Source organism: Cervus canadensis, chromosome 30 (genome assembly GCF_019320065.1).
Source record: "Cervus canadensis isolate Bull #8, Minnesota chromosome 30, ASM1932006v1, whole genome shotgun sequence".
Lineage (NCBI taxonomy): Eukaryota > Metazoa > Chordata > Mammalia > Artiodactyla > Cervidae > Cervus > Cervus canadensis.
Window position 1 is genome coordinate 17,090,224 of NC_057415.1, and position 23,949 is coordinate 17,114,172.

Here is a 23,949-nt window from a genome sequence, read left to right on the forward strand (position 1 = left end):
CCCTGGGCTGGATGAAGCACAAGCTGGAATCAAGATTGCTGGGAGAAATATCAAGAACCTCAGATATGCAGATGACACCACCCTTATGGAAGAAAGCAAAGAAGAACTAAAGAGCCTCTTGATGAACGTGAAAGAGGATAGTGAAAACGTCGGCTTAAAGCTCAACATTCAGAAAACAAAGATCATGGCATCCGGTCCCATCACTTCATGGCAAATAGATGGAATAACAGTGGAAACAGTAGCAGACTTTTTTTGGGCTCCAAAATCACTGTAGATGGTGACTGCAGCCATGAAATTAAAAGATGCTTGCTCCTTGGGAGAAAAGTTATGACTAACCTAGATGGCATATTAAAAAGCAAACTTTGCCAACAAAGGTCCATCTAGTCAAGGCTATGGTTTTTCCAGTAGTCGTGTATGGATGTGAGAGTTGGACTATAAAGAAAGCTGAGTGCCGAAGAATTGATACTTTAGAACTATGATGTTGGAAAAGACTCTTGAGAGTCCCTTGGGCTGCAAGGAGATTCAACCAGTCAATCCTAAAGGAAATCAGTAGTGAATATTCATTGGAAGGACTGATGCTGAAGCTGAAACTCCAGTGTTTTGGCCACCTGATGTGAAGAGCTGACTCATTTGAAAAGACCCTGATGCTGGGGAAAATTGAAGGTAGGAGAAGGGGATGACAGAGGATGAGATGGTTGGATGGCATCACTGACTCAATGCATATGAGTTTGAGTAAACTCTGAGAGTTGGTGATGGACAGGTAGGCCTGGCGTGCTGCAGTCCTTGGGGTCGCAAAGAGTCAGACCCAACTGAGCGACTGAACTGAACTGATAGCCAATAAAATGACAGAAAAAAACCTGATCTGAGAATATGTGTAGGGCATTCCTGAGATAGTTTAATTAAGAACATTTAGGTTATTAACTAGAAGTTGGAATGTGTTTTAATTTTCACATTCCTCAAATTGCCACCTTGTTCATTTTATCATCTGTCCAGACAGCCCAGATTAGAGCAGAACAGAGGGTTTCCAGACAGACATGTCCATGGGGGAAAAAGGTGGGGATTATAGGTCTAATTATTTTAAAATGATGTCTAAATTTAATGTCTAAAACTGAAAAACCAAGAAATCACAGCATAAACATGTTAGGTAGAAATTCAGAAATAATATCAGAGGAAACCAAATTTCTGAAAATGGATATATCTGGGGAGCACAAATTGGTGATTCACAAGGCTACTTGATGTTCCATTTGTCTGCTCTGGAAATGGAGGGTATAACAGATTCAAACACGGCCACAGATTCTGAACACTCTTTGCACTGAGACGTGAGGATCTATGTCACCGCACTTTTGAGGGGCTCAGAGTCTGTTTTACCATATAAAATATAGTGGAAATAACTGAGCCAGTTTCTGGGCTAGGACTTAAGATATCTGCTTCCTGCTCCTAAAATAGGAACAGGAAGAAAATGACTTGCTATGAAACTGAAAGTTATGTTGCTATGCTGTGAGGAAACTAATGGACAGGCACCGAGTGAACAGGCCATTTTAGAAGTGGATCTTTAGTGCCAGCTGGACCACTCCCATGACACTGTATGGAGTAGAGATGAGCAGTCCCCAAAGTCCTGAAAAAGTTGCTTATCTGTGAGGAAAATGAACAAGTGTTAATAGGATGACTTGTTATGCAGCAATAGATAAGATGGTACAAATATAATGAACATCAAGAAAAGGTGGAGTTATTTATCTTGCTGAAAGGTGTTTGCCATTTTTCATGAAGTCTGAAGCCTTGGAAACAGGAATTCTGAATGACTCTTCAGTTACTTAGATCCTCAGACCCTGTTTACTGAGCACCCAGTTTAAAACAGATATAGTTCTAGGTCATACCGACATAACAGTTAACAAACCAGGTGATATCCCAGCTTTCACAGAGTTTATATTTGATGAAGATGTAAATCAATAAATATGTAATTTCAGATACACCCATTATGGTTCAATGATAATCCCCTGGGACTTTATTATATAAAGCATAATTTTGTACAGAGCCCAGTTTGATAGAGGCTTATCTGTCTTGAATCCTAGCCACGTTAATTTAATGAGGTATTAAATCTGTTTCCTTATCTGGACCCAGGGCACTGACTGCTAACTGTTACTAAGTTATCTTTCAGGCACCTCGATTTTTCAAAAGCTTCTAATCTAACTAGAATTTGGGACTGACGGGTCTGCCTCCATGAATTCCTGGAGGCTAAGGAAAGGAAAAGTCTGCATTTAGCGTTCTTTTCTGGTCCTCGCAGAACTCTCCCATAAAGCTGGTCTGAAATGTCCTGCATTTCAGTTAGCTTATTCATCAGGACACAAATACAGAGGTTGACTTGTATTCAGCCTCTTAGACAAAACCACAAAATGGAGGTAAGGTGTATTTAATACAATCAGAAATATTTCAAGTATAATTTACATAAAACATAACTTGGAAAATAAGTGCTCTGATGCATATATTTTAAAACCTCATGTCAAGAAATGTCCATTAGTTATTGAAGATGGAGGGCAAATATATACAAAGTATTTTGAGGGACTATCGTATGCTTCATTAAAACAAATGTTCAGGTTGTTTGAAGTAATTAGGTAAGAACAAATAGGAAATCTACAGAAAAAGAAAGCAATCAGAATGATATCCACCAGGTAAGATTTAGAATATTCCTTCACTCTGAATTCTTTGCCAGCTAAAATCACTTTCTAGATCACTCCAATTTCCATGGTGAGACTTCTTTACAATCAGTATCAAAACTAATGATGACATTTATTATTTTGGCTTCACTCTCCTTTTGGCATCTTTATGTTTCTTCCGACAGTCCTAGAAAAACATAAAATCAAAAGCCCCTGTTAGGTGTGGCATGGCAGGTTCATAAATAAGACAGAGTGTGCATATTGTTATTTTGAGAGTAGGCTCTTCAGTCAAAGTCTCCAATAATTCCCTCATGTTATTTATATTATTCCTTATACTTCCTCCATTTTTCAATAAGTTATTGGAAATTCATGAAGTCATAAAATTAAAAAAAAGTCTTTGTTAAAAATAAAATAAGTTTCACAGTGTTCAGTAACTATAGAAAGTAAAATTTAGATTATTCAGTGACTGGGTTGTAGAAATCATTTTGGAAGTGCTCACATGTATGTGGGATGTTCAGACTTTTGGCTTTATGTGCTTAAATGGAAACTGTAATTCAGTCTTTAAAAAAATTTCATCATTTCCTGTTACTTAAGCATGATGAGAACTCAGATCAGTCACTCAATAGAGCCACTTTTTAGTCTCCTTTCTGCACATGGGTGGATTTAATTAAACAATTAAAACTTCCCTTCCAGCACCATTAATTGTGAGCATTTAAATCATGTTTTCAGTTATCTCAAGTTTCATGCCTTCCTATATTCCTACACCAGGCAAATATTAACACAAAGGTAACATCATATCTATTTCAGGAGACAATTAACATGGCGATACTCACCATACGCAAATTGTTTGTTCTGATCTCCCAAGAATTCCTGCTAATATTGCTTCCCACTCCTCTCCAAAATAAGTCAGAACCTAGAAGGGAAAATAAAGAAGGGCAAGGCAGCACAGTATTATTAAAATAGACAATATTTTAGTGCTGGCATTATCAAGGTCTTCAATTCTAGTTAACACGATTCCCCACCCCCAGTTTATGCTAATTTTCAAAAATATTTTATTCTTTTAGAAAATGAAAATGTATAATTGCTAGGATTTTTACTGTTTATAAACCATTTACTATGATGTAACTTCGTTTCTGTTTGTGTTAGGCTTCAGAAATGAGTTCAACGGCCTCAGCATTTTCATGTGAACTTTTTTTTCTATTTTTGTTTTTACTGAAGTATAGTTAATTTGCAATGTTGTGTTAGTTTCAAGTATACAGCAAAGTGATTCAGTTACACACATACAGTCTTTTCAGGTTCTCTCCCATTACAGTTTATTACAAGATATTGAGTATACTTCATGTGAACTTTTTAGGGTACTAAAAACTTACGAATTTTGTATGTCTAGCATCTATCTCAGCAAGCCCCTGGAACAAAACAAGCCCTTGCTGAGGATAGCGAGTAAGTTGAGGTGATGAATGGGAAGCTTTCAGTTTCCCAGAGCTTTATGTCAACAAGCTTCTGTCTAACAAGAGGGGGCTAAAGCATATCACATTGCAAAGGATCTTCCCAATCAGTTCTTACTTGGATGCATGTTAGTATTAATATATCAGAATACACTATGTGTAAATAAAGATGTACTATATATACCATTTAATCAAAAAAATGACTTACCATGAAGTCTCTCATCATTCTTAGAGAAAAAGAAAAATCTAGTAGTCTCTTTCTCAGGTAATGATACTTCTCTGAAGTGAGAAAGATAGAATTGGTCACTTAATTTCAACATTTAAGAAATGTTCACACTGTAAATATAAATGAACTATGCCTTAAATATCTGTGCTTTGTGTCTTGCTCATTTTTCCCTGAGTCAAAGTAATACCACCCTTTCTCTATTCTTCACTGCTACCTGTAACTTCGGTAACAAAGATTTAGGTACAAGCTCTATCTTCCCCATGCTGATTGTTAACACTCTCACCCAGCCACTGCTACCCGTTTTGCTAGTGTTTCCTATGGGGTAGCAGCCAACAAGATGAAGCATCCTCTTCCAGACCAGGGACTTCAGTGGCAGGCTTTCTTCCCTCTGCACAGCATATCCCCCACCCAGTGCTATCCACATCTCAAGGAAAAGAAACATGCTCCCAATGAAAAAAGACTACAGAACTCTCTTAAGGAGCCAAAAAAAAGAAAACTGTCTTGAAAAGCTAAACTTAAGATACTTCTATAATATCTCTAAAGCATGTCTAACTCAGACTTTATAAATTATGAACTATATCTGGACAGAAACACATTACTTACTCAGGGCTCTGCTTTTTGTCATCTGTTTCTTCAGTGACATCTTCCTCTTCTGAACTGCTGTCTTGGAAACGAGGGTCTCCCTGCCAGGCGATCTTCCCAGGTTTTACTGCTTCAACTCTATAGGTCTCTATGTCATCAAGACAATGAAAGATGATACAACTGTAACCTAAAGCCCAAGTATTTATGGACATATTCACTTGTTTACTTTCACCATGCATACATATTTCTACATTTTGAATATCTTAATCATTAATTCAAAACATGCAGTATCTTTTTGATTTTCAAATATTGAAAGAAACTTTTATTTTTTGGCATTGCTAGAGTGATCTCATAAGGAATACAGTAATACTATAAAAAGATATAAAAACTGAAGGTTTATAAATGAGCAATACAATTTACAAGAAAGAGCAAAATAAGTGTGACACCTGTGCTAGCACTGAGGAGTCTAAGCTACAACATGATGCAGTGAAACCAGGTTGCCTTCCTGCTTATTCATAAAGGAGACAAGGAACATATCTTTATGTTTTCAATTCCCCAAACTTCCTTCTAAAACTGCTGAAAAAGCTGCTGCTAAAAGATGTGGATGGTCACTTCAAAAGTCCTCATAATTTCCAAAGCACATAAAACACATCTCCCAGGTTGCTCAGGTATCTTAGCAATCATTTCAAGGCCAATTTCTCACACTTGGCTCTCAAAGTTAGAAAAATTAAAATATCTATATCATACCAACTCTGTTTAACAGTTTAGGACTGACCTTGGTACTCAGGTGTTTCAAACTTTTAGACTATATGTAGGACTTTGGAGGTAAACCTCTTGAAGTGGAATGGAAAATTGTATATACCTGAGTGCTATACTTTTCTCTAGGTTCTGGCAAATCTCCAAGGATAAAGTTTGAAACAGCTGGTATATTGATGACACAGCATATTTGTTTAGAGCCAGGGTTACATATTTCTTCTCCTAACAAACAGCACTGGCTTTCCTGAAGTTATGGCTTCTCCAACTGCATCAAAGATGTAAAGCTATTTAAATATACGACTTCTTAAACATATTTAAATATATGACTATTTCTACTCAACAGAAGAAGGAATGTTGCCTATTATTCTCTGGCTTCCCTTCAAATAGCAGCTATCCAGAAGTTTGCTTCCAAATTCAAGAACAATTTCTTACTGTGTTAAACATAGCTCTAGGCACATTACATTTATGGTTACGTAATGCTGACTGAAATACTGTTCATTTAGATAGAGAAGAGAATACTGCCTTCGGCTAATGTTAAATCATCACCATTACAGGAGACTCAATTAAATTCAAACTGCATGAAATGAAAAAGTAAAAACAAACAAAAATGTACCTTCCTTTTCATCTTTGGCGTCAGACTCAAAAAAGGAAAATGTGAACCCGCTGGTTTGTTCATCCTGAGTCATCAGAGCTGGAGTGTCCTGGACTACCTCAGCTTTCTCTCCATCAGAGTCCTCATTCCAAGGTGTGTTATCTTCCTTTTCACTAGTATCTTTTACAGTTTGGAATATTTGTTTTAAATCCGTAGCAATGTTATAATACATTTCTTTAGACACCTCGGGGAGTTTCTCAGCTTCCTCCCTTTTCTTCTTTCGTTTTGCTTTACTGCGTTGACATATACAGAGATCACAAAAAAGTCAATGTTTGGAAAAATTCCAGAAATCAGGAAATAAAAATACCTTGGATAACATTAGTCCCATTTTTTTCAACCACCAAGAGGACCCACATTTACAACTCACAAGGGCAGAATCTTAACCAAAAAGCTTTTAATAGACAAAATTATTTCAGACAGCTCCAAGTATTAAACATGAATCATATTCTCCTCTCTTACCCTCTGAACTACACTTCAGAAATTACACCTAAGATATCAGCTATGAGTAAGAAAATTACTTAACTGCAATGGGCCTCAGTATCCTCATTTGCAAAATGAACCAGGTTAAACCATATGACTTTTAAGACGCTATCAAATAGTAAAATTGTGAGTTTTATGATACTGGCATTAAAGGATTTAGTCATAATTCTGTTGTAGAAATGCATTATAAATATGTTAAGTCTAGTCTGTCTGGGATGAAATTTTTCTGTTTCCATCAACCTGCTCTACATTTAGGAATATGTTTTTGTTTTTGGTCTTAACCACAGTTACACAGCAGTCTCCAATACTGAGTTTTTAGATAGTAAAAGATTAAAATCCTTTTTTTCTATTAGAGTCTATTCTATTTATTAGGCCAAATATTCTGTTCTACCTAAAATAATAATGTCCTAAATAATCATCTTACTGGTGGAGACGATCTTATACAGAAAAACTTTTAATACTTCATTAAATAAACCATAGGCTGTAAGTCAAATATGCCTCCTATGAAACTGAGCTCCAAGATCAATGAAACACAATGTAGTGGTTTTAAAAGTGGTCTAAAGGTCTTTTGATACTTCAAAGTGGAGGAAGTGGAAGTTAATTCCTCCATCCCTTTCAGTGTGGTCTGTTCTTAATGACCTCTTCTAAGGAACAGAGTAAGGCAGATGTGATTGTGTACAACTACTGAAACTAGGGCTGTAGAGTGCACTGTGGCTTTCCTCTTGCTCTCTCCCCTTCCCTAATCACTGGCTTTGGAAGAAGTCAGATACCATGTTCTGAGGGCACCCAAACACCCAAAAGGAGAGGTCAACAAAGCAAGGAACTGAGGCCCCCTGCCAGCGGTCAAGCATGTGAACCATCTTGCAAGCACGCTGCAAACTTTCAGAGGCTATAGCCCCAGGTGACATCTTGACTACAAACCTCTTGAGAGCCCAAGCCAGAACTACCTGGTGAAGTGCTCCCAAATTCCTGACCCACAGTAATTGGGACCTAATAAAGTTTTAGTTTCAAGCTCTTAGTTTTGGGGCAATTTTTTACATAGCAATACCTAACTGATATATATTTTGGTCCCTAGAAGTGGGGTACTGCTATAAAAGCCCAAAATGTAGGAATGACTTCAGAGCCCACACAATAAGCAGAAGTTGGAAGGTCAGTGAGGAGGGTGTTAGCAAAAGCATGAAAACTCCCTGAAAAAAACTGTTAGTAGAAACTACATGACTATTGAGGCTTCAAGTAAGGCCTTGCAAAAAAGTGAAGTAAACGCTATTGGAAAATGGAGGAAAGGAGATCATTGTTATATGGTGGCAGTAGGCTTAGTAACACTGTCGCCTTTATTAACTGGGAAGTAAAATATGCACTTAATGAGTGGGTGATCTAGCAATGGAGATGTCCAGGAAGGTGTTGAAGGAATTTTCTGATTTCTTCTTGCTGCTTACAGTAACATATAAGCAGAGAAAGTGAAACTAAAGAAAGAAGTTTTTTTTAATAAGGAGCTAGGACCTCATGGTTTTGAAGACTCCTATTCTTTAGAAGGCAAATAACATAAAATTTAATATCTTCTAAGCAAAGAACAAATCTATTTTCTCAGGAAAATATAGTGAAAAGCAGGTTTTGGCAAAGTACACCCATGGATGAAATCCAAGCCGCTGCCTATTTATGTATAGATTGCAAGTTAAGAATAATTTTTGTAGTTTGAAGTGACTGGAAAAAACTATATAAAAAGATGGCTTCATAATAGGTACAAATTACATGAAATGCAAATTTCAGTGTCCTACTAATAGTTTTATTAGAACACAGCCTACCTTATTTGTTTTATGTATTATGTATGGCTCCATTTCTGCTATAAGGACAGAGGAGAGTCACTGCAAGAGAGACCATCTGGCTGCAAAGCCTAATATATTTACTATTGTTATCTGAAGAGAAAAATTTGTACACTAGTCTAATTATTAATATAAAGCAAAATTCTTTGTTGAGAACCTAGATATAGCTCAGCAACTCCAACTGTTAAAACAAGAGGGCTACTTATGAGTTTAAAGGTATTATTTCTCAGCAGTCCCGGCAGATTTTTGGCTTTTGTCTAATAAAGTGAACCCCAAAAAGATTCACAGGAGACCCAAATACTTTAAGACAATTAAAGGAACAGAAACACCACTAGATTTGACAGGTAGGTACAGAGACATTCCACAATGAAGAGGCTTGTATGGTCTGAATGTGATTCTTTTTAAAAGAAACTTTTAATTTTGGAATAATTTTAGATTTACAGAAAAACTAGAAACAGATTTATAGAAAAACTAGAAATAACCTTCACCTAGTTTCCCCTCATAGTAGCATCTTACATAGGTATGAAACAATTGCCAAATCTAAAAGATTAACACAGGTACCTTACTAGTAATTGTAGCAGTTTAATTTACCTTTCTTTTGGTTTATCATCCTGCTTTCTTTCGTAAGTGGCATGGTCATGCCTTGTTGGATCATAATGTATGATGTCCCTATTTAAAAAAGGAGAGTGATAAGTTGGAAGGGACAAATCAGAGTATAAATCCAAAAAACTAATAGCAAAACATAATGCAAAACCAGGACAATTCCACTTTTGAACAAGACAAAGGCATAAATATCAAGTAAGTCTATCAGGAGCTCCTTAGAAGCAATTATATTTTAAATTACCCAGTTCTGAGGGGTTCTTCAAAAATTTTTTAAATATTATTTTTAAACAGGAAAATATATATAGATAAAATGATATACTATTGGGATTTGTATAAAATACAAATTTTCAGTGGGGAAAGTAGCGGGGAGTGAGTAAAAGTATAGAAGAGAAAACTGGTCACAGGTTAGTGATTGGAGAAGTTGGGTGATGGTACACAGGGGTTTCATTACACTAGTCTCCCTAAGTTATATATTCTCCATAATAAACTGTTACATTTATTAATATTTAAACAATTGTCCATTTTTTCAGTAATAATAAATACAGAAAAAATTTTAGATTAGTTTCTTGAAGTGAATCACTAGGTAAATATAATATTAAGAGTCTGATACATATGCTAACTGCTCTCCCCAAGAAGTTGAAAATGGCCTAATTTTGTGGCAAAGGAAGAGAGAAGAGTGAGATGAAACATAAGACATACTTAAATTTCTTAGCAGCTACTGATCCTTTGCTTGTAGAATTGCTTAAGCTGATCTGCAAAACACTCTGCACAACATTCAGGGCTTTCAATTTTTCTGCAGCAAGCTCTTCCTCCTCAGCAGTTTTCTTTTCATTTATTTCTTTGAGGGAAGAGGATAATTAGTAATCTTCTGGCAAACATAACTTGAGAAATCTCAATAATCAAATATTTATCAAGCACTTAAACATGTGCAAAGCACATTAAGATAGGAAGAACAAAAGCTAAACCTTGTTTTGCTATCCTCTCTGTCCCTAATCCCCTGATGTCACAGTGAATCCAGAAATTGCATGACCAGCAAACAAAATTCCCATTTCTACTTATAATTATAAAAATGAAATATGAAATTAATGGCTTTCAGTGGCAAGTCTAAGTTTTTAAGGTAAAGATTGACAAATTAATAGAGCAAGATAGTAATTACAAAAATAAAGTGAATAAAGATTCTTTGATTTTTTGTAACAATCTAAAAATTAATCTAAATTACATGTAAATCTAACAGTGAAAGACAATGAAAGGTGGTAATTTTACTGACTATTAACATGGTACGCTAGCAGACAGTTATTTTAGCTTTTAAACTCAGTAATAAATATCACAGGAAGAGAGACTACACACAGGGCATTGTGGAATCCTATAGGCTGGCTTTCTTATTTACTAAAAACAGACGAGTATCAGGGAACAAAGTTAAACATTTAACAATCAGTTTGGATTATAAGAGAAAACATAAAAGAAGTCTGAGCCTTAAAGACCTTTGCAAATTACTGTAGGATATAAACAACTAAATAACAGAAATTAACAGAATAAAATACTGATTTGCATAAGTTTTCTATAGAGATGGCCCAAAAGTATCTAAGGGTTCAAAAGAGGTAGGGATTATGTTCAGTTGGATTAAGAAATGTTTTACAAACTAGGTATAGTCTAAGGTAGGAAAGACAAAGTAGTCCCCTGAGGAAGGAAGAGAGCATGCTAGGAAACAAAATGAATATGTACTGAAATAAAAAACTGCAAAGAGTTTACACTGCATTAGACTAAACCATATGAAACTGCTCATATTCAATGATTTCTGACTTCAAAAAGTGGCAATTTAAATTTTATCCTAATATCGACAATTAGGCAGTAGAACAGAATGTTAGGAAGAGCTCGGTATATTGATAGGCTGCTTACCTGCAGGACGGTCTTTGTGCAGCACACAAAAAATTCAGTCTCAAAGGTTCCCAAGGAACCTCTGATACAGGCTCTTCCCAAGGTTCTGTAAGACCCTATGGCTTTAGCCTTTTTTTATACATGAATATTTTCCACATGTGGGTAATCTTTGCTCCTGACTTTTCTGCTGAGCTCCCAATTATTCTTTCCTCAATGCCTGATGCATATTTCTCACAGGTCTATCTAAAGTTGAAAAGCAGAAGAGTCAGGAGCAAAAATGACCCAGATGTGGAAAATATTCATGTAAAAATGAAGGCTAAAGCCACACAGACTACAGAACCTTGGGAAGAGCCTGTATCTCAAAGCAAATGGAAAATTTAGGAACCAAGAATTATGAAGAAAACAAGGAAGTTAGAGTGCAATAGAAGCAAAGGGAAGAGAACATTTCAAGAAGGATGATCAACAGTAACAAATGCCACAGGCAGGCTGAAGGGTGAAGCTTGAGAAGATGCCACTGCATCTGGTAAACCAGTTATTCACAGCTTTGAGGGAACTCACGCTGAAGAGTTATAAATATGAGACAGACAAAAGTGGCAGGAGTTAGAAAGCAACAGCTATAGCTTCTTGACTAATCCCAAGATTCTATCCATTCCTACGTTATCAACATGGAATCTGAGTGAAAAGTTCTGAAACAATAAGTTGGTATGGATCCTAGAGAATTTACTCTCAGAATACTTGTTTTCAGAAATGTATAATATACATAATAATCACCTCAAAGAATTGAAAGTATCATATCCAGAGATTGTACTTTCAATAAAATCAACTGCTTCTAAATTAGATGCAATTTAGTTTTCATTTCAGGCTTAGAACTGAAAAAAAAATGGGAATGGCAACTAAAACTGGCAGGGTTGAAGAAATGGTTTTTTGAACCTATGAGACCTAATTATGTCTGTAGAAAAAGCGAAGAGATAGAAGAAAGTTAAGTGTGAAGATGCAAATGAGAAAGGAGGGAACAGGAGGTATAAATGGAGAAGATCAAGATGCAGATTAGATAAACTCAGGAAAGAAGAAAGGACAGAGTAGTTCTGAGGTTGGAAAGGAAAGCAGGGAGCTACTTGAAGTGGCCGTCCTCTTGGTCAAATAGGAGATGAGGTCTTTTGCAAAGGGTAAGAGCAAAAAAAAAAAAAAAGGATAAGAGCAGAAGATCTTGTAAAGAACGTTTGGAACCGCTGCTGATGCTTCCGATAGCATCAATGCTGTTAAATATATTCAAATAAGAATGAATTTAAGTAGAGTGACATTCAATGATACATTGCTTTAAAAAATCAGCATCGAGCATGAACACTTTCTTTAAGTAAGCCAAGTCTTACACAACCTCACAAGGACCTGTTGACCTATTGCCAGGTAGGGTCCTTGACTTCTAACACCAGGAACGGGATGAGGGAAGATGGTACCTTTGGCAGATGCTATTATTCCTGTCTTTTCTGGCAGCCTCAGGTAATTAAAATTTTATAAATAAATTAATATGTACAAGTGTTACATGTACATATAACACACCATGTACATGTAACACTCCGTGTGTTACATATACATAAAACACTTCTCTATGTGTTAAGTGAAGATGCTAGATGAGTTTATTTCTTAAGGTATGCCAGCTATGACATCAGGACTGTTTGTTTGGACAATGAGTCATTTACCTTCATGTTCGTCTTCACTATCACTTTCTAGAAATCGGGAGTCCATGCGAAATCTGTCATCAGTGCCAAAGCGAGACTGCAAATTCATGAGCTAAAGAAAAAACACAAAGACAACTGACAGTCGCATTCCCAAGAAATTACTTATAAACAAGACCCTCCAAGTATATTTCCCACGCTGTGAAATTTACTACATTAATGCTTGCATAACTTCACCTACCCATGAACCAAACAAAGAGGGCCATGGAGGTCTCAATCTCAAAATAAAAACCTTAATGTTAGAGTTTGGGCAAGGTCTGCCTTCATTAACCTAGATTTAAGGACTATGTTGAAAAAATAAGAGCATGTTACAAATTTTTTTATTTTCAGTCTTCACTAACCTTCTGTCCAGCTCTGCCCTCAAACTGAGGTTTAATTCTGAACCTGTTACTGTCATCTTCGGAACAAGATTCCTCATCATCGCTGTTGTCAAACAGCTTCCCAGAGGCTCTACTCATGGACTCCTGTTGCATAAGGACAGAAATGTTTATTAATAACCAAGACGATCAGTATTTCCCTCATTATGCAATTTTCCTCCTTACACTTAAGAAACGACTCAGATGCATATCCCAGGAAACAGTGTGGTGGTTATAATGGAAAATCTTGACTCAGTGCTATTTACATGGCCCCTTGGGTCTCCAGAGGCTCCTAATGCAGCCTGAAAGGGGGGCAGTTATTATATGTAAGAACATTTTCTGCATGGTTTCACTAATATTGATGTCACTTTGCAGAGGACAGATTTATGTGGGAGAAAATCTCTAAGGCCCCTGTAGCATCCATGCGTGGTGGTCTGGGGAGTTTTGTGTTTCATTGTGGCTCCCAGAGGAAATTTTATGTTGAGCGCAGCAGTCGTGGGCAGGTTTTGGTATGCAATATGCAGAAATGGATCTGCACAAGTAAAGACATGCCCACATGGACATTTTAAATTTCTTACTTTTACCAGTTCCTCTCCTGGATGGCTTTGCTCCCGAGTGGACGTCTCCTCTGTTTCACTTTCACTATTGGAACCAAAGATGATGTGCGTCGGCTTGTCCTTTGGATGACCATCCTAGAGTGGTTATCAAAAGCATTACCTTTAAGACAACCTCTCATCTCCTTCCCCAAGTAAATCTACTTCCCACCCTATTTTTTCTCTAGTGAATGCCGCCATCATCCCAAGATAGAAACTTCTCGCTTTCCATTTCCCGTTGATCACCAAGTCCCAAGGGTTGGGCCTTCCTGCTATTTAAAAAATGTATTCCCACAGTCACTGCCTTGGTTCTGGCTCAAAACCCCCTAACGGCTGTCTACCCCCGTTCCTTTATTTGTCCCATTTGATTTGTTGTTCTCACCACGTCCTGAACCATTTGCCCCAGACAGAAGTTGGCAAACTTTCTCTGTCAAGGGCCAGAGAATAAATATTTTAGGCTTTGCAAGCCACATATAGTTTCAGTTCTATATTCTTCTTTTTAAAACTCTTTAAAAATGTAAAAACCATTCTTAGCCAGGAGGCTCTTTTAAAACAGGACATGGGCTCGTTTGCCAACTCCTGTTCCAGCACAACTAATCTTTCCTCCCTTGCTTTCAGTCCTTTAGTCTTTTCCCAGACTTAAGAATAAACTCCAGCCCTGTAACCTACTTATCTCTCTCACTTCTCACCACCTTATACTCTTATTTAGTCAGTTATTGCAAATATTCACTTTTGTACAAACTGCTGCCTTATCTTATAATAATGCCTTTCCTCTCTCTTTCTACCCTTTTGCCTCTGCCAGACCAATTTCTACTGAGTTTTTCCCACTAGACTCAGGTCAGCTGGGGAAGTACCCACTCCCCGGCACTGCCAACAAACTGGTCTGCTTCCTGGCAGAGCACGTAGGCACACTTCTTTCCCATTGCATGGAACCGAACTGTGAGCCAACACTGCCTGATAGTGATCTTTTCTATAAATCGAACACTTGCTGTAAAGGCCTGGAACTTTGTGGGAACTTAACAAATTCTTGAAAAAATGAATAAAGTCCCATTATAGTAAATCTTCCTAAGACACGACTCACTTGACAGGAGATATATATGGCAATTGAGATGTATTAGTACACATCACTTAACTATATCAGTAATATTTTCTAAAGCAATATCCAGATATACTATATAGACATAAGGACATAAAACACAAACATTCAGCTCTAAAGGGGCCTGCCTACCTTTGTGGGAAAGAAAGAGACCAGACCTGGAGAGAGTTCTTAGTAAATTCCTAGACTGAAAATATACTCACCAAATTTGCCAGAGCATTGTGAACCAACTTCTTTTGGACTTCTTTGGCTTTCTGCCTTGCCTCTAAGGCTGCCAAACGTTTCTGATTATCTTCAGCATGCTTATCCTTAGCATTAACATCTGATGAACTATTAACAGGAAGTGGGAAGTCAGGTTTGCTTCCCTGGGAGTCTCTCCTTGAGAAGACCTCTGGTGGTTTCTCAGGGGCCTGGGAGCTGCACAGATCAGGCCTTCTTTCAGAGCCTTCTCCTGACTGTCCAGTCCTATGGCAACAGTCTTCATCAAGGCCTCTGCTGGGAGTCTTAGCACCACAACTTAAAGATTTCTTATCTTTCAGTGGCAACAGACTAGAAATAGGATTTCTATTTCTCTTTTCTGAACTGTTAGGGGACACCACTTTGTGACTCTGGCTCGCAAAAGACTGTCTCTTTTGAGGCTGAATTTGGTTTGCATCATTTGCCTCCTTTCCATGTTGGAAAGGAGTCTGTTCATTTAATAGGCCATTAGCACACAGGGACCATTTTCCCATGGACATGTTCCTCGGTTCCTCAAGTTTCAAGGAAATTTGATCTTTATTAATATTATTAGAGGCAACACTCTCTTGCAAGGATTTTTTCACTGATTCCTTTCCATAGAGACAGCCCACTCCTTTGAAAGCCTGAAATTTTGGCTTTAAGGTATTTTCCTTTGGTTTCTGTTTTCCATGTGGGTTCTCTCTTCCTTCTAAAAGAGAAGCCACAATCTCCTCAGGGTGAATACACTGCTGGCCTCTGCGGAGGCTACCTGGAGTCCTTTGGCTCTTGGAGGCCCTGTCACCCTTGGCAGTGGTTTCCTGGCCATTGCTCTCAGTCTTTTCTTTTGGAGCCTCCTGGTTACTGCCAGCCAACTGTTCCAAATCAGCCAAAGTCAGATTCACACGGAGACAGTTTTCCATCAAGGTGTTATACTCCTTATCTCCTTCACACTCAGTCGATTCTGATACAGAATCAGCATCTTCACTGCTGCTGGACTCAATCAGAGATTTACAACTAAGAGGCTTAACTCTGTGACTGAGGGCTATCTCTACTTTGTTTTTTCTTTTTTGTTCTTTAACACAGCCATCAGAAAGATCATACTTTTTTCTGTTTTTCAAGTAAGTCTTCTTGTCCATAGACTTTTCTCTTTGTGAAAAATCTACACCATTTTCGATCTTACCAGAACTTTTTTTCATTGCAATGATTTCATCTGTATCTCCTGAATCAGAGTCACAACCATTTTCCATAACATTATTTTCACTGTTGAGGCAAGAGACACTGTTTTTGAGGCCTAAACCTGTTGAAGTATGAAATTTGTGAGAATCAGATTTAAAATCATCCCTTACAACTTCAAAGGGATCATTTTCAAATTCATTTGAGGACCATGTAGTTTTCTCTAAGTTTTCCTCTCTTGCAATCATTAGTCTCAATTCATCTTCAGAATCAATATCATCATCAGATATGCTATTTCTGTTGTTGGTAGTTTCTATACCAGAAGTCTGAAAAAACACATTTTTAAATTTCTGATGATCAAAATCAGTTATATTGGGTGATTTAGGAGTAATGGAATTATGAGGTGTTTTTTGTGCAACCTGTTGTATTAAATGCGGACTCTCCATTACGCCACTAGGTTTTGATCTCATGGTTAGAAATGCAGTAGAACCCTCATTCTTCTGCACTTTTATTATCTTCCTGGCAGGGCTGTGAAAGTCAGAGAATTCTCCTCGCCGTTTCTTACTCATAGGATCATTCCCTCCTTCCAGTTCCCAGGTGAGGCTGGATATAGGCATAGCATTTGTGAAATCCTCCCCTATCTTCTTTAAGTTGTGGCAGTATTTTGAGGGATCATACTTCATGATGTCACCAACAGTCAAGGAACAAAAAAAGGCACTAGGTTTTAGAAAAACCTATCAATCTGGTGAAGCAAAAGAATACTGTTTAATCTTGAGCAAATCATTGATTCATTTTACCCTCAGTTTCCAATCAAACAAAAAAGGACTTCATTAGGTAACTCAGGGCCTTTGGAACTGACATGTCTATGGCATGTCCAGAGTGAAAACCAACAATCATCAATCACTATTAACTGGAAGAAATTACTTGGGTTGTATATGTATATTACAGCAAACTGATTTAAGATTATATTCTAGGTACTTTTCTATATGTCTGAGAAATCTATTTACTGCTAACATCATAAAGCAGAGTATAGAGGGGAAGTCAGAGGGGGAACAACTAGACACTGAGCGTTGGTTATCTCAAACCTGAGAATCAAAGATTCTCCAACATTTTGATCACTCCTGTCTTTTCAATGCTGGCTCATCTTAGACCTGATTCTCTTAGCTCAAACATCTACTTCACATTTTACTCACTCTCTGAATTCTTGCAGGTCTTTCTTAGAAGGCTAATAATTATCAGATCTGTTTTGTGCTAACCCTGTCCAGAAAGATTCTAGTCAATGTCAGTGGCATTGGCTGATTTCCTAAAACATATGAATAGACAAGCATAAGTTGCTTTAATCTCTCACTCCTGAAAAGTTCCTTTGTTCACTTAGTAACTACTGAATACCTGACTAATTATATGTGAAGTGTGTCAAATAGTGTCTACTATCTCTTGGCTTTACACTATCATTTCAAATCCTCCTCTCTGCTGTCAAAAGGCTACTTTTACGACTGCACTGTGTTCCCTGGCCCTTCCTTAGTTCCTCTGGAAATGGCTTTGAATCCATGTCAAATGAGAGGAATGATATATAAATTAGTAAATAAAATTGCTGGCTTAACAAGCATCATTTGTATCACTTACTTGTATAAAACGTCACTACATTTTCTCATCCTCTAATTGTTTCATACATGTAGGTAAGTGGATCTTACCTTACAGAGAAATTGGGAACATAAAAACTCTTAAACATCTAAAGATTTACTGACAGCAGCAGTGAAACTCCGAAGATATGAAGTTAACTTCTGCAAGTATCCATCACTGTAGTCAACAATAACTTCTCTGAAAGGCCAACTGCTAAGGATATTTTACGTTTACGTTCATTCTTCAGATGAAGGACAGGTAAGACTCTTCCAAATTTACTCACAACCCAATTCTAAAAGAAAAAAAAGGATATATTTATTATACTTGTCACAAACAGAAAAGATTAACCATTCTGCATAAATATAACTTACAAAAAAAGAATATAGAAAGAAGGAAAATTGGGGCAGTTGTTGATCCCATATAAATCACATAGGAAGGTACAAAAATAACAGCCATTAAAAAGGCAAACTTGGGACCTGATTGGACTCCTCACCACCTCTATTCCCCTCAGGAGACTTGCCTCCATGTGGGTTTTTATTTCTCTTTCTAAAATGGGGGAAACCTGTGCTTTCCCAAGAGCTGTAAATGCACTTGGAAGATCATAAAGCACTATTCATGTTAACTGCTTCAAAGCAAGAGAGGAAAAAAAAAGCAATTGCTTTAAACATGATGTTCATGGTCATTTGGTCTCAGGAATTGGTTCTTAGGCTACTCAGCCTACCAGGGGTGACATACTTTGTGTCCTGGTACTTCTGTTCCTGGCACAGCTTTCACATGGAAGTCCACCGTTTTCATCTTTTCTAACAAGCTGGTGTTGCCTGTTGTTGATATTCCTTTCTTTGCTTTTGCTTCTTCTCTCTCTTGGGCCAATCTGAATCAAAGAAAAAATACAAATAAGAGAGTTAAAATAACCAATCACACTATTAACCACACTTCTGTCTTGTTTTCTCATACTATAAAGCTGTTTAACTTCATAGGTATCATTTGGGGTCTCTCAGCTTTTTCCTTTCAACTTATGTACTTTTGGCATTTTATCTATTTTTAATCCCTTCTCTTTGTTGTGAGGAAAAGGTCTCTTCTTTCAGAGTCTAATCTGCTAAATCTTGAATATTACTACTCTCATAATGAAGAGAATGCAGAATAGAATGCCAACTCAACCTTCCAATTCAAACTCCCTATCTGATTCGGGCCTGGTCAACTGTGCTGACCAATTCTCATTGGCCTCTTTGCCTCTGGTGTGGCTCTTTTATGTTTCAACTTCCAAGATTCCCGCTCCACAGGCAGATGTACAGAGGTACTCAAAGGCAGCATCACTGCGTGCTCACCCTGCTCAGGGTGAGAGCCCCAGTTCTTGCCTATAATAGGCACCAACGTACTGCTGAATGAAAGCCTCATTGCTACCCTGTTCACAGAGGCCGACAGCTGAAGAACAAAATCCTCACCTTCGTCTCCAGACTAGTTCCATAAAATTTGATTTAGACCTTATTTTTCCTTGTGGCATTTCTTTGCCTGAGAACAATCTTAAAACTCTCTTGGTCACTTCATTTGTACATTCCGAAAATGTCTCCTATTTTGAAAGCACCCAAACTCATACAATCTTTTCTCCCCAAGGATACTTTTAGGATCTTAAAATGCTTTAATAGTTTTTACATTGCCTTGTTCTTAAATTTTAAGCATAATTAATCTTATGCGTCTCTTACAGGGATCCCTATTATCTTTATGTTTTTGTATGACACTTTCATTAACAGTTTAAAGTTAACATAAGCACTTTTGGTACCATCTATTAAAATTTTAAGTGTGCTTAACTCCATGACATAGCAACTCCTTTTGTTGATATACACACCAGAGGGACTCCTGTACATATATAGAAGATATCTTCAAGGGTCATCTGTTATCAAGAGGAAGTGGAAATGGTCTAAAGGTCCATGAGTGGGGGATGATTAACTAGACTGTGGCACATTTTCTAAAATAGTACTAAATAGGTATTACAAAGAAGGGGGAAGACCTACATCGTCATAAAAGGTTGTGTCTAAAAAGCTGCAAATAAGTACATATTTTTGTAGGTTTAAATACACATATATAAGAGCATTACATTATCTTCTTTGGTGGGGTCTGGGGTCATAGGGAGTCTCAGTTAAGAAGGATTTTAGCTCTACCTATAATGCATAAATTTGCTAAAACTGCAATAATATGTGATAGCTTCAAATCAATTAAGTGAACATATAAAATCACTTACAATATTAAGAAATTAGTGTGTTAATGTTTGGATTAAATCAAATACAGCAAACCTTACCTGTGCAAAAAACTTTCCTTTGCTAGCTGAATTTGCAGTGTCCCACCTTTCCATTTTGTTTTATTTAAAACAGACATACCTATAAAGCAAAGAATTAGTACCCAAGTACATAGCAATGCAAAAATATATTTCAGCATGTGCTTTTACTAATTAGTATGAAAAAAAGAAAACTTGTTTATCACAAACACACAAAGGAAAGAGAATAAGGAAAGTGAGACCGGAAAGAGGAGGCTTAGGTCCCATTCTTATCTTGACCCCTTATTAGATTCTTATATTCCCTATTGTCTCATATAACTGTAAGATTTGAATGAGGCAAATGTGCAAACCTTAAAGCAAAATTTGTCATTTGTTTATAAAGTAATGTCAGAAATCTCTGGCAAATGGTTGGTATTTATTTAACATATCATTGTTATTTGCCATACTAAAACTATAGATTAATGTAATTTTCTTAGGGAGAATCAGAGGACACTGGAATCCTACAGCTCCTCATTCTTATTTATCACCTCATACTAATTATCACCGCATAATCTGCAAACATACTAGCACAAGCAACTAAACTGTGTTTGAACTACTGTACCGCAGTAGCTGATTTTTCTCAGTATCTGCTATCAGCTTCCTTAATAATTACCACTAAGAGAAATTTCTGTGAGACAGGTACTATGCTAAGTACAAAAGTATTATTCAATTTCATATTCATAGTAATATTAAGAAACAAGCAATATCTTGGTCATACATCAGATAAACAAACTGGGTCTTCTACTTTAAATAAAACTGCTAGGTCACACAGAACTGTGTTCTTAAAGCTGCAATGTACTTGTCATATGTTTCCCAGCTGGACAGATGATATTACAAAAGGCCAATGGCCTTCCCTCTCTATTAGCATGTTTCCTACTCGGTGTCTTTTGACCTTTCAGTCTCCAAATAATTAGAATGTATTTCTACATTAGTGGCAGTATGAATTACCTCTCACTCTTTGTTCACTGAAGGCCACAGCTGGTCCTTGGTTTTCTTAAACTTATTGATAGATAATTCATAATTTCAAGGATATAATCTTATAAGGGCATAATGTAAAGCCCTCTTCTAATAGCATTTATTAACAAGAATTATTTGCCTGAGGAATGAACACCCTGAGGAGCGGGGTATGGCATACTATCCAGTAGGATATAGGTAACATGCAGTTTCTATTAAAGCATGGTCCTTTGTCCACAATATTTGAGAATGCCACTTTTGAGCAAACTCATTGGTAATGTGCTACCATATGTCATGCATTATGGAATGAATCTAAATATCGAACTGCAGAATATCAGAATTCTATTCATCATGGTTGCCCCTCTCAATGACGTAAAAGTGGCTGTTTAGATTTAGAATCAAAGTTATTCCAAATTAAACAGTGACAGGAAATGGTAAATGGTATAGAAAACATTCATTACATTTTTTCAGGTCTGCTTCTGTTACTCTGATGTTGATATACGCAAAGACTTTCTGTGGGTTTCCTAAAAAAGAAAAAAAAAATTTTAAATTCTCACCCAGAGAATAATGTAAAATGACTTCTAAATTTAAAAAAGACCTCTTAGAAAATTACTCTTTCAAAAAAAAAACCTTGTTTATTTTTCATTGGCTACAAAGATTGCAAATTTTAAAGATTATCTAAATATTTTAAAAGGAAATATGTATGAGAAAAAGGTCAAGCAGTCAGTTAAGGAAACATTTTGCATGTTTATATGTTAGTGGTATTCTAACAGGACACTTAGTAATTATTAGAATTTTAGCTCTGAAAATTTAAAGCAACATGCTTCAGAAATTGGATATTTGGGAATTCCCTGGAGGTCCAGTGGTGAGACTTTGGGCTTTCACTGCAGAGGGCAGATTCAATCCCTGGTCAGGGAACTAAGATCCTGCAAGCTACATGCTCCCTCCCCACCAAAAAAGGTTGGGGAGGGGGGGATGTTTGGGAATTTAGAAGTTTTTGATTTCATACATAATACCTCCAGGGCATATGTGCTGGGATGGGGTTAGTACTATACTATCACAATGAAATAACATCACTTTCAGTGTTCAGGGCTAACATTCATCTTTGGGGGTTCCTTTATTTTGTGATATTTGACTTGAGTTATATTTGCTTTAATTGCCTATGAAGAACTCTCAATTTACCTTGATCATCTTTCCGAGTGATGATCTCCACACCAGAAACTTCTCCAAATCTGCTGAACTGATTCTGCAGGTCTGCCTCAGAAATATTCTGCCCAAGACCACCCACAAAAAGGCGTTTCATTTCTCTGTTGGCTTTCATCAAGGCTGGACAAACACTCAGGGTGTTCTCCTGGAAAAAAATTTCTACCTAGAGTTCTTTCCCTTAAATCTAAAACAAACAAACAACAACAACAAAATAAAACTCAAACCAACCAACAAACCAAAAAACCCTAAACTCCTTTTCCTGAACCTTCTATGCCAACTGGTTGCCTGGATTTGTGCTTCCCTTCCTATTGTATTGTTCCCAACTTTATTCCTGAAGACTGTTCACACACTACATCCTTGTTCTTCATGAATGCATTTTGGAACAGTACCTCTACACACAGACACGGGTGCAGATGGACATCCCTCTAAATGACCACAATATTACACTCTACTCCTCTTGAGTTTACTAATCCATACTATTAGGTGTTTCTCCTTTATTCATTCACTTTAATAAACCGACAGAAATGGGATGGGACATATTAACCTCTACAGGATCTTCCCAACCGAGGGATGGAACCCAGGTCTCCCAGACTGCAGGCAGATTCTTTACGCTCTCCATCTTCAAGCTTCTTATAGTCAAATGAGAAGTAAACAAAGGCTACAACTGCAATACTACATTACAACAGAAATACATACAAAGTGGTTTTCAGGCCCAAAAAGAACAACGGATATCAAAGCTAATACAGATTTTTTTTCTTTTTAACACTATGAGCCAGCGTTGCACGAAGTAGTTTGCAGGCACCTTTTTTCAGATTAGCAGGAGAGGTGAAGTCATTTTCCCAATGCCATTCAGAGAATTAGCGGTGAAGCTAACTCAAATCTAATTTCAGAATCCGTAATTCTTAACGCTGTACTAGGGAGGTTGTTGGATTAGAAGGGACTCAGGAAAACTCTTCCAGAGATACTGGGATTTAAGGCCTATAATGCCTCTCTCGCTTAGTGCTCAGCTCCCAACAAGCCCTTCCCCAGCAGCTGACAGACTCCGCACACACGGAACCCCAAAACAAACGCCAAAATGCCAGAGCATGGGTCGAGATCTAGGCGTGAGCCACGGCCTATATCTTCCGGGTAGCTTCCTCTGTCCCAAACCTACCCACCCCATCCTTCTTTCTCTGAGAAGACTTGAACACGAGCACGGTGAAAGTAGGCCAATTAGCCCCTTCCCATCCCAGGCCCCAAGCCCCGGGCTCACCACTTCTTTTTCTACATCCAGCGCGGCTTGCAGGTCTAAATTCTAGTCACGTGTCCCAACAAGTACCCTATCTCTTTCTTCCTACTGGACTTCCAACCCAGCCTCCTCAGGTTCCAATACTACGCTCAGTTTCCCAGTGTTCTTTATTTCGTTTCGTCTTCCGGGCAATCGCGATGACCCCGTCCCCTGCCTCTAAGTCCGCAAAAGATCCCAAACTAAAATTCCCTAATTCATACAGAAGAGGGTTATCACCTCATCTCCTGGATAAGGTCGGCGGAAATGAGGAAGGGGAAGAAATACAAAGAGGCTCCCTCTTCAAGTGCTCGCGGAACCGCCTCTTCCGTGACTGGGG

At 37.5% G+C, this 23,949-nt stretch overlaps 1 protein-coding gene across 3 annotated transcripts; it reads right to left on the reverse strand.

Annotated features, from left to right (window-relative positions):
• Positions 1–1,979: 1,979 nt before the first annotated feature.
• NOL8 (nucleolar protein 8) lies at positions 1,980–23,937 on the reverse strand. Of its 3 annotated transcripts, none has more exons than XM_043453749.1 (17): positions 23,850–23,937; positions 22,322–22,529; positions 21,601–21,663; positions 20,171–20,249; positions 18,613–18,748; positions 18,101–18,169; positions 15,072–16,943; positions 13,758–13,871; positions 13,165–13,287; positions 12,788–12,878; positions 9,915–10,053; positions 9,204–9,281; positions 6,274–6,545; positions 4,926–5,052; positions 4,305–4,375; positions 3,485–3,564; positions 1,980–2,838 (listed from the first exon to the last, which is right to left on the reverse strand). In XM_043453749.1, exons 2-17 carry the CDS (start codon positions 22,458–22,460, stop codon positions 2,788–2,790), a joined length of 3,504 nt encoding a protein of 1,167 aa, XP_043309684.1. In that variant the 5' UTR covers positions 22,461–22,529; positions 23,850–23,937; the 3' UTR covers positions 1,980–2,787. The 3 variants fall into 3 exon arrangements, with proteins under 3 accessions (XP_043309684.1, XP_043309682.1, XP_043309681.1); XM_043453747.1 differs by lacking the exon at positions 23,850–23,937 and adding an exon at positions 23,598–23,843 and having other exon boundaries at positions 22,322–22,490; XM_043453746.1 differs by lacking the exon at positions 23,850–23,937 and adding an exon at positions 23,598–23,843.
• Between the last annotated feature and the right edge of the window lie 12 nt (positions 23,938–23,949).

Excerpts from the sequence above, each read along its gene's own strand:
- NOL8 (XM_043453749.1), bottom strand. The coding sequence starts at position 22,460 with ATGAAAGCCAACAGAGAAATGAAACGCCTTTTTGTGGGTGGTCTTGGG. Across the intron at positions 20,250-21,600 it reads AGAAGCAGACCTGAAAAAAT|GTATGTCTGTTTTAAATAAA; the intron begins GTAATGAATGTT and ends TTTGCTTTATAG. Across the intron at positions 5,053-6,273 it reads CGCCAAAGATGAAAAGGAAG|AGACCTATAGAGTTGAAGCA; the intron begins GTACATTTTTGT and ends TTGATGACATAG.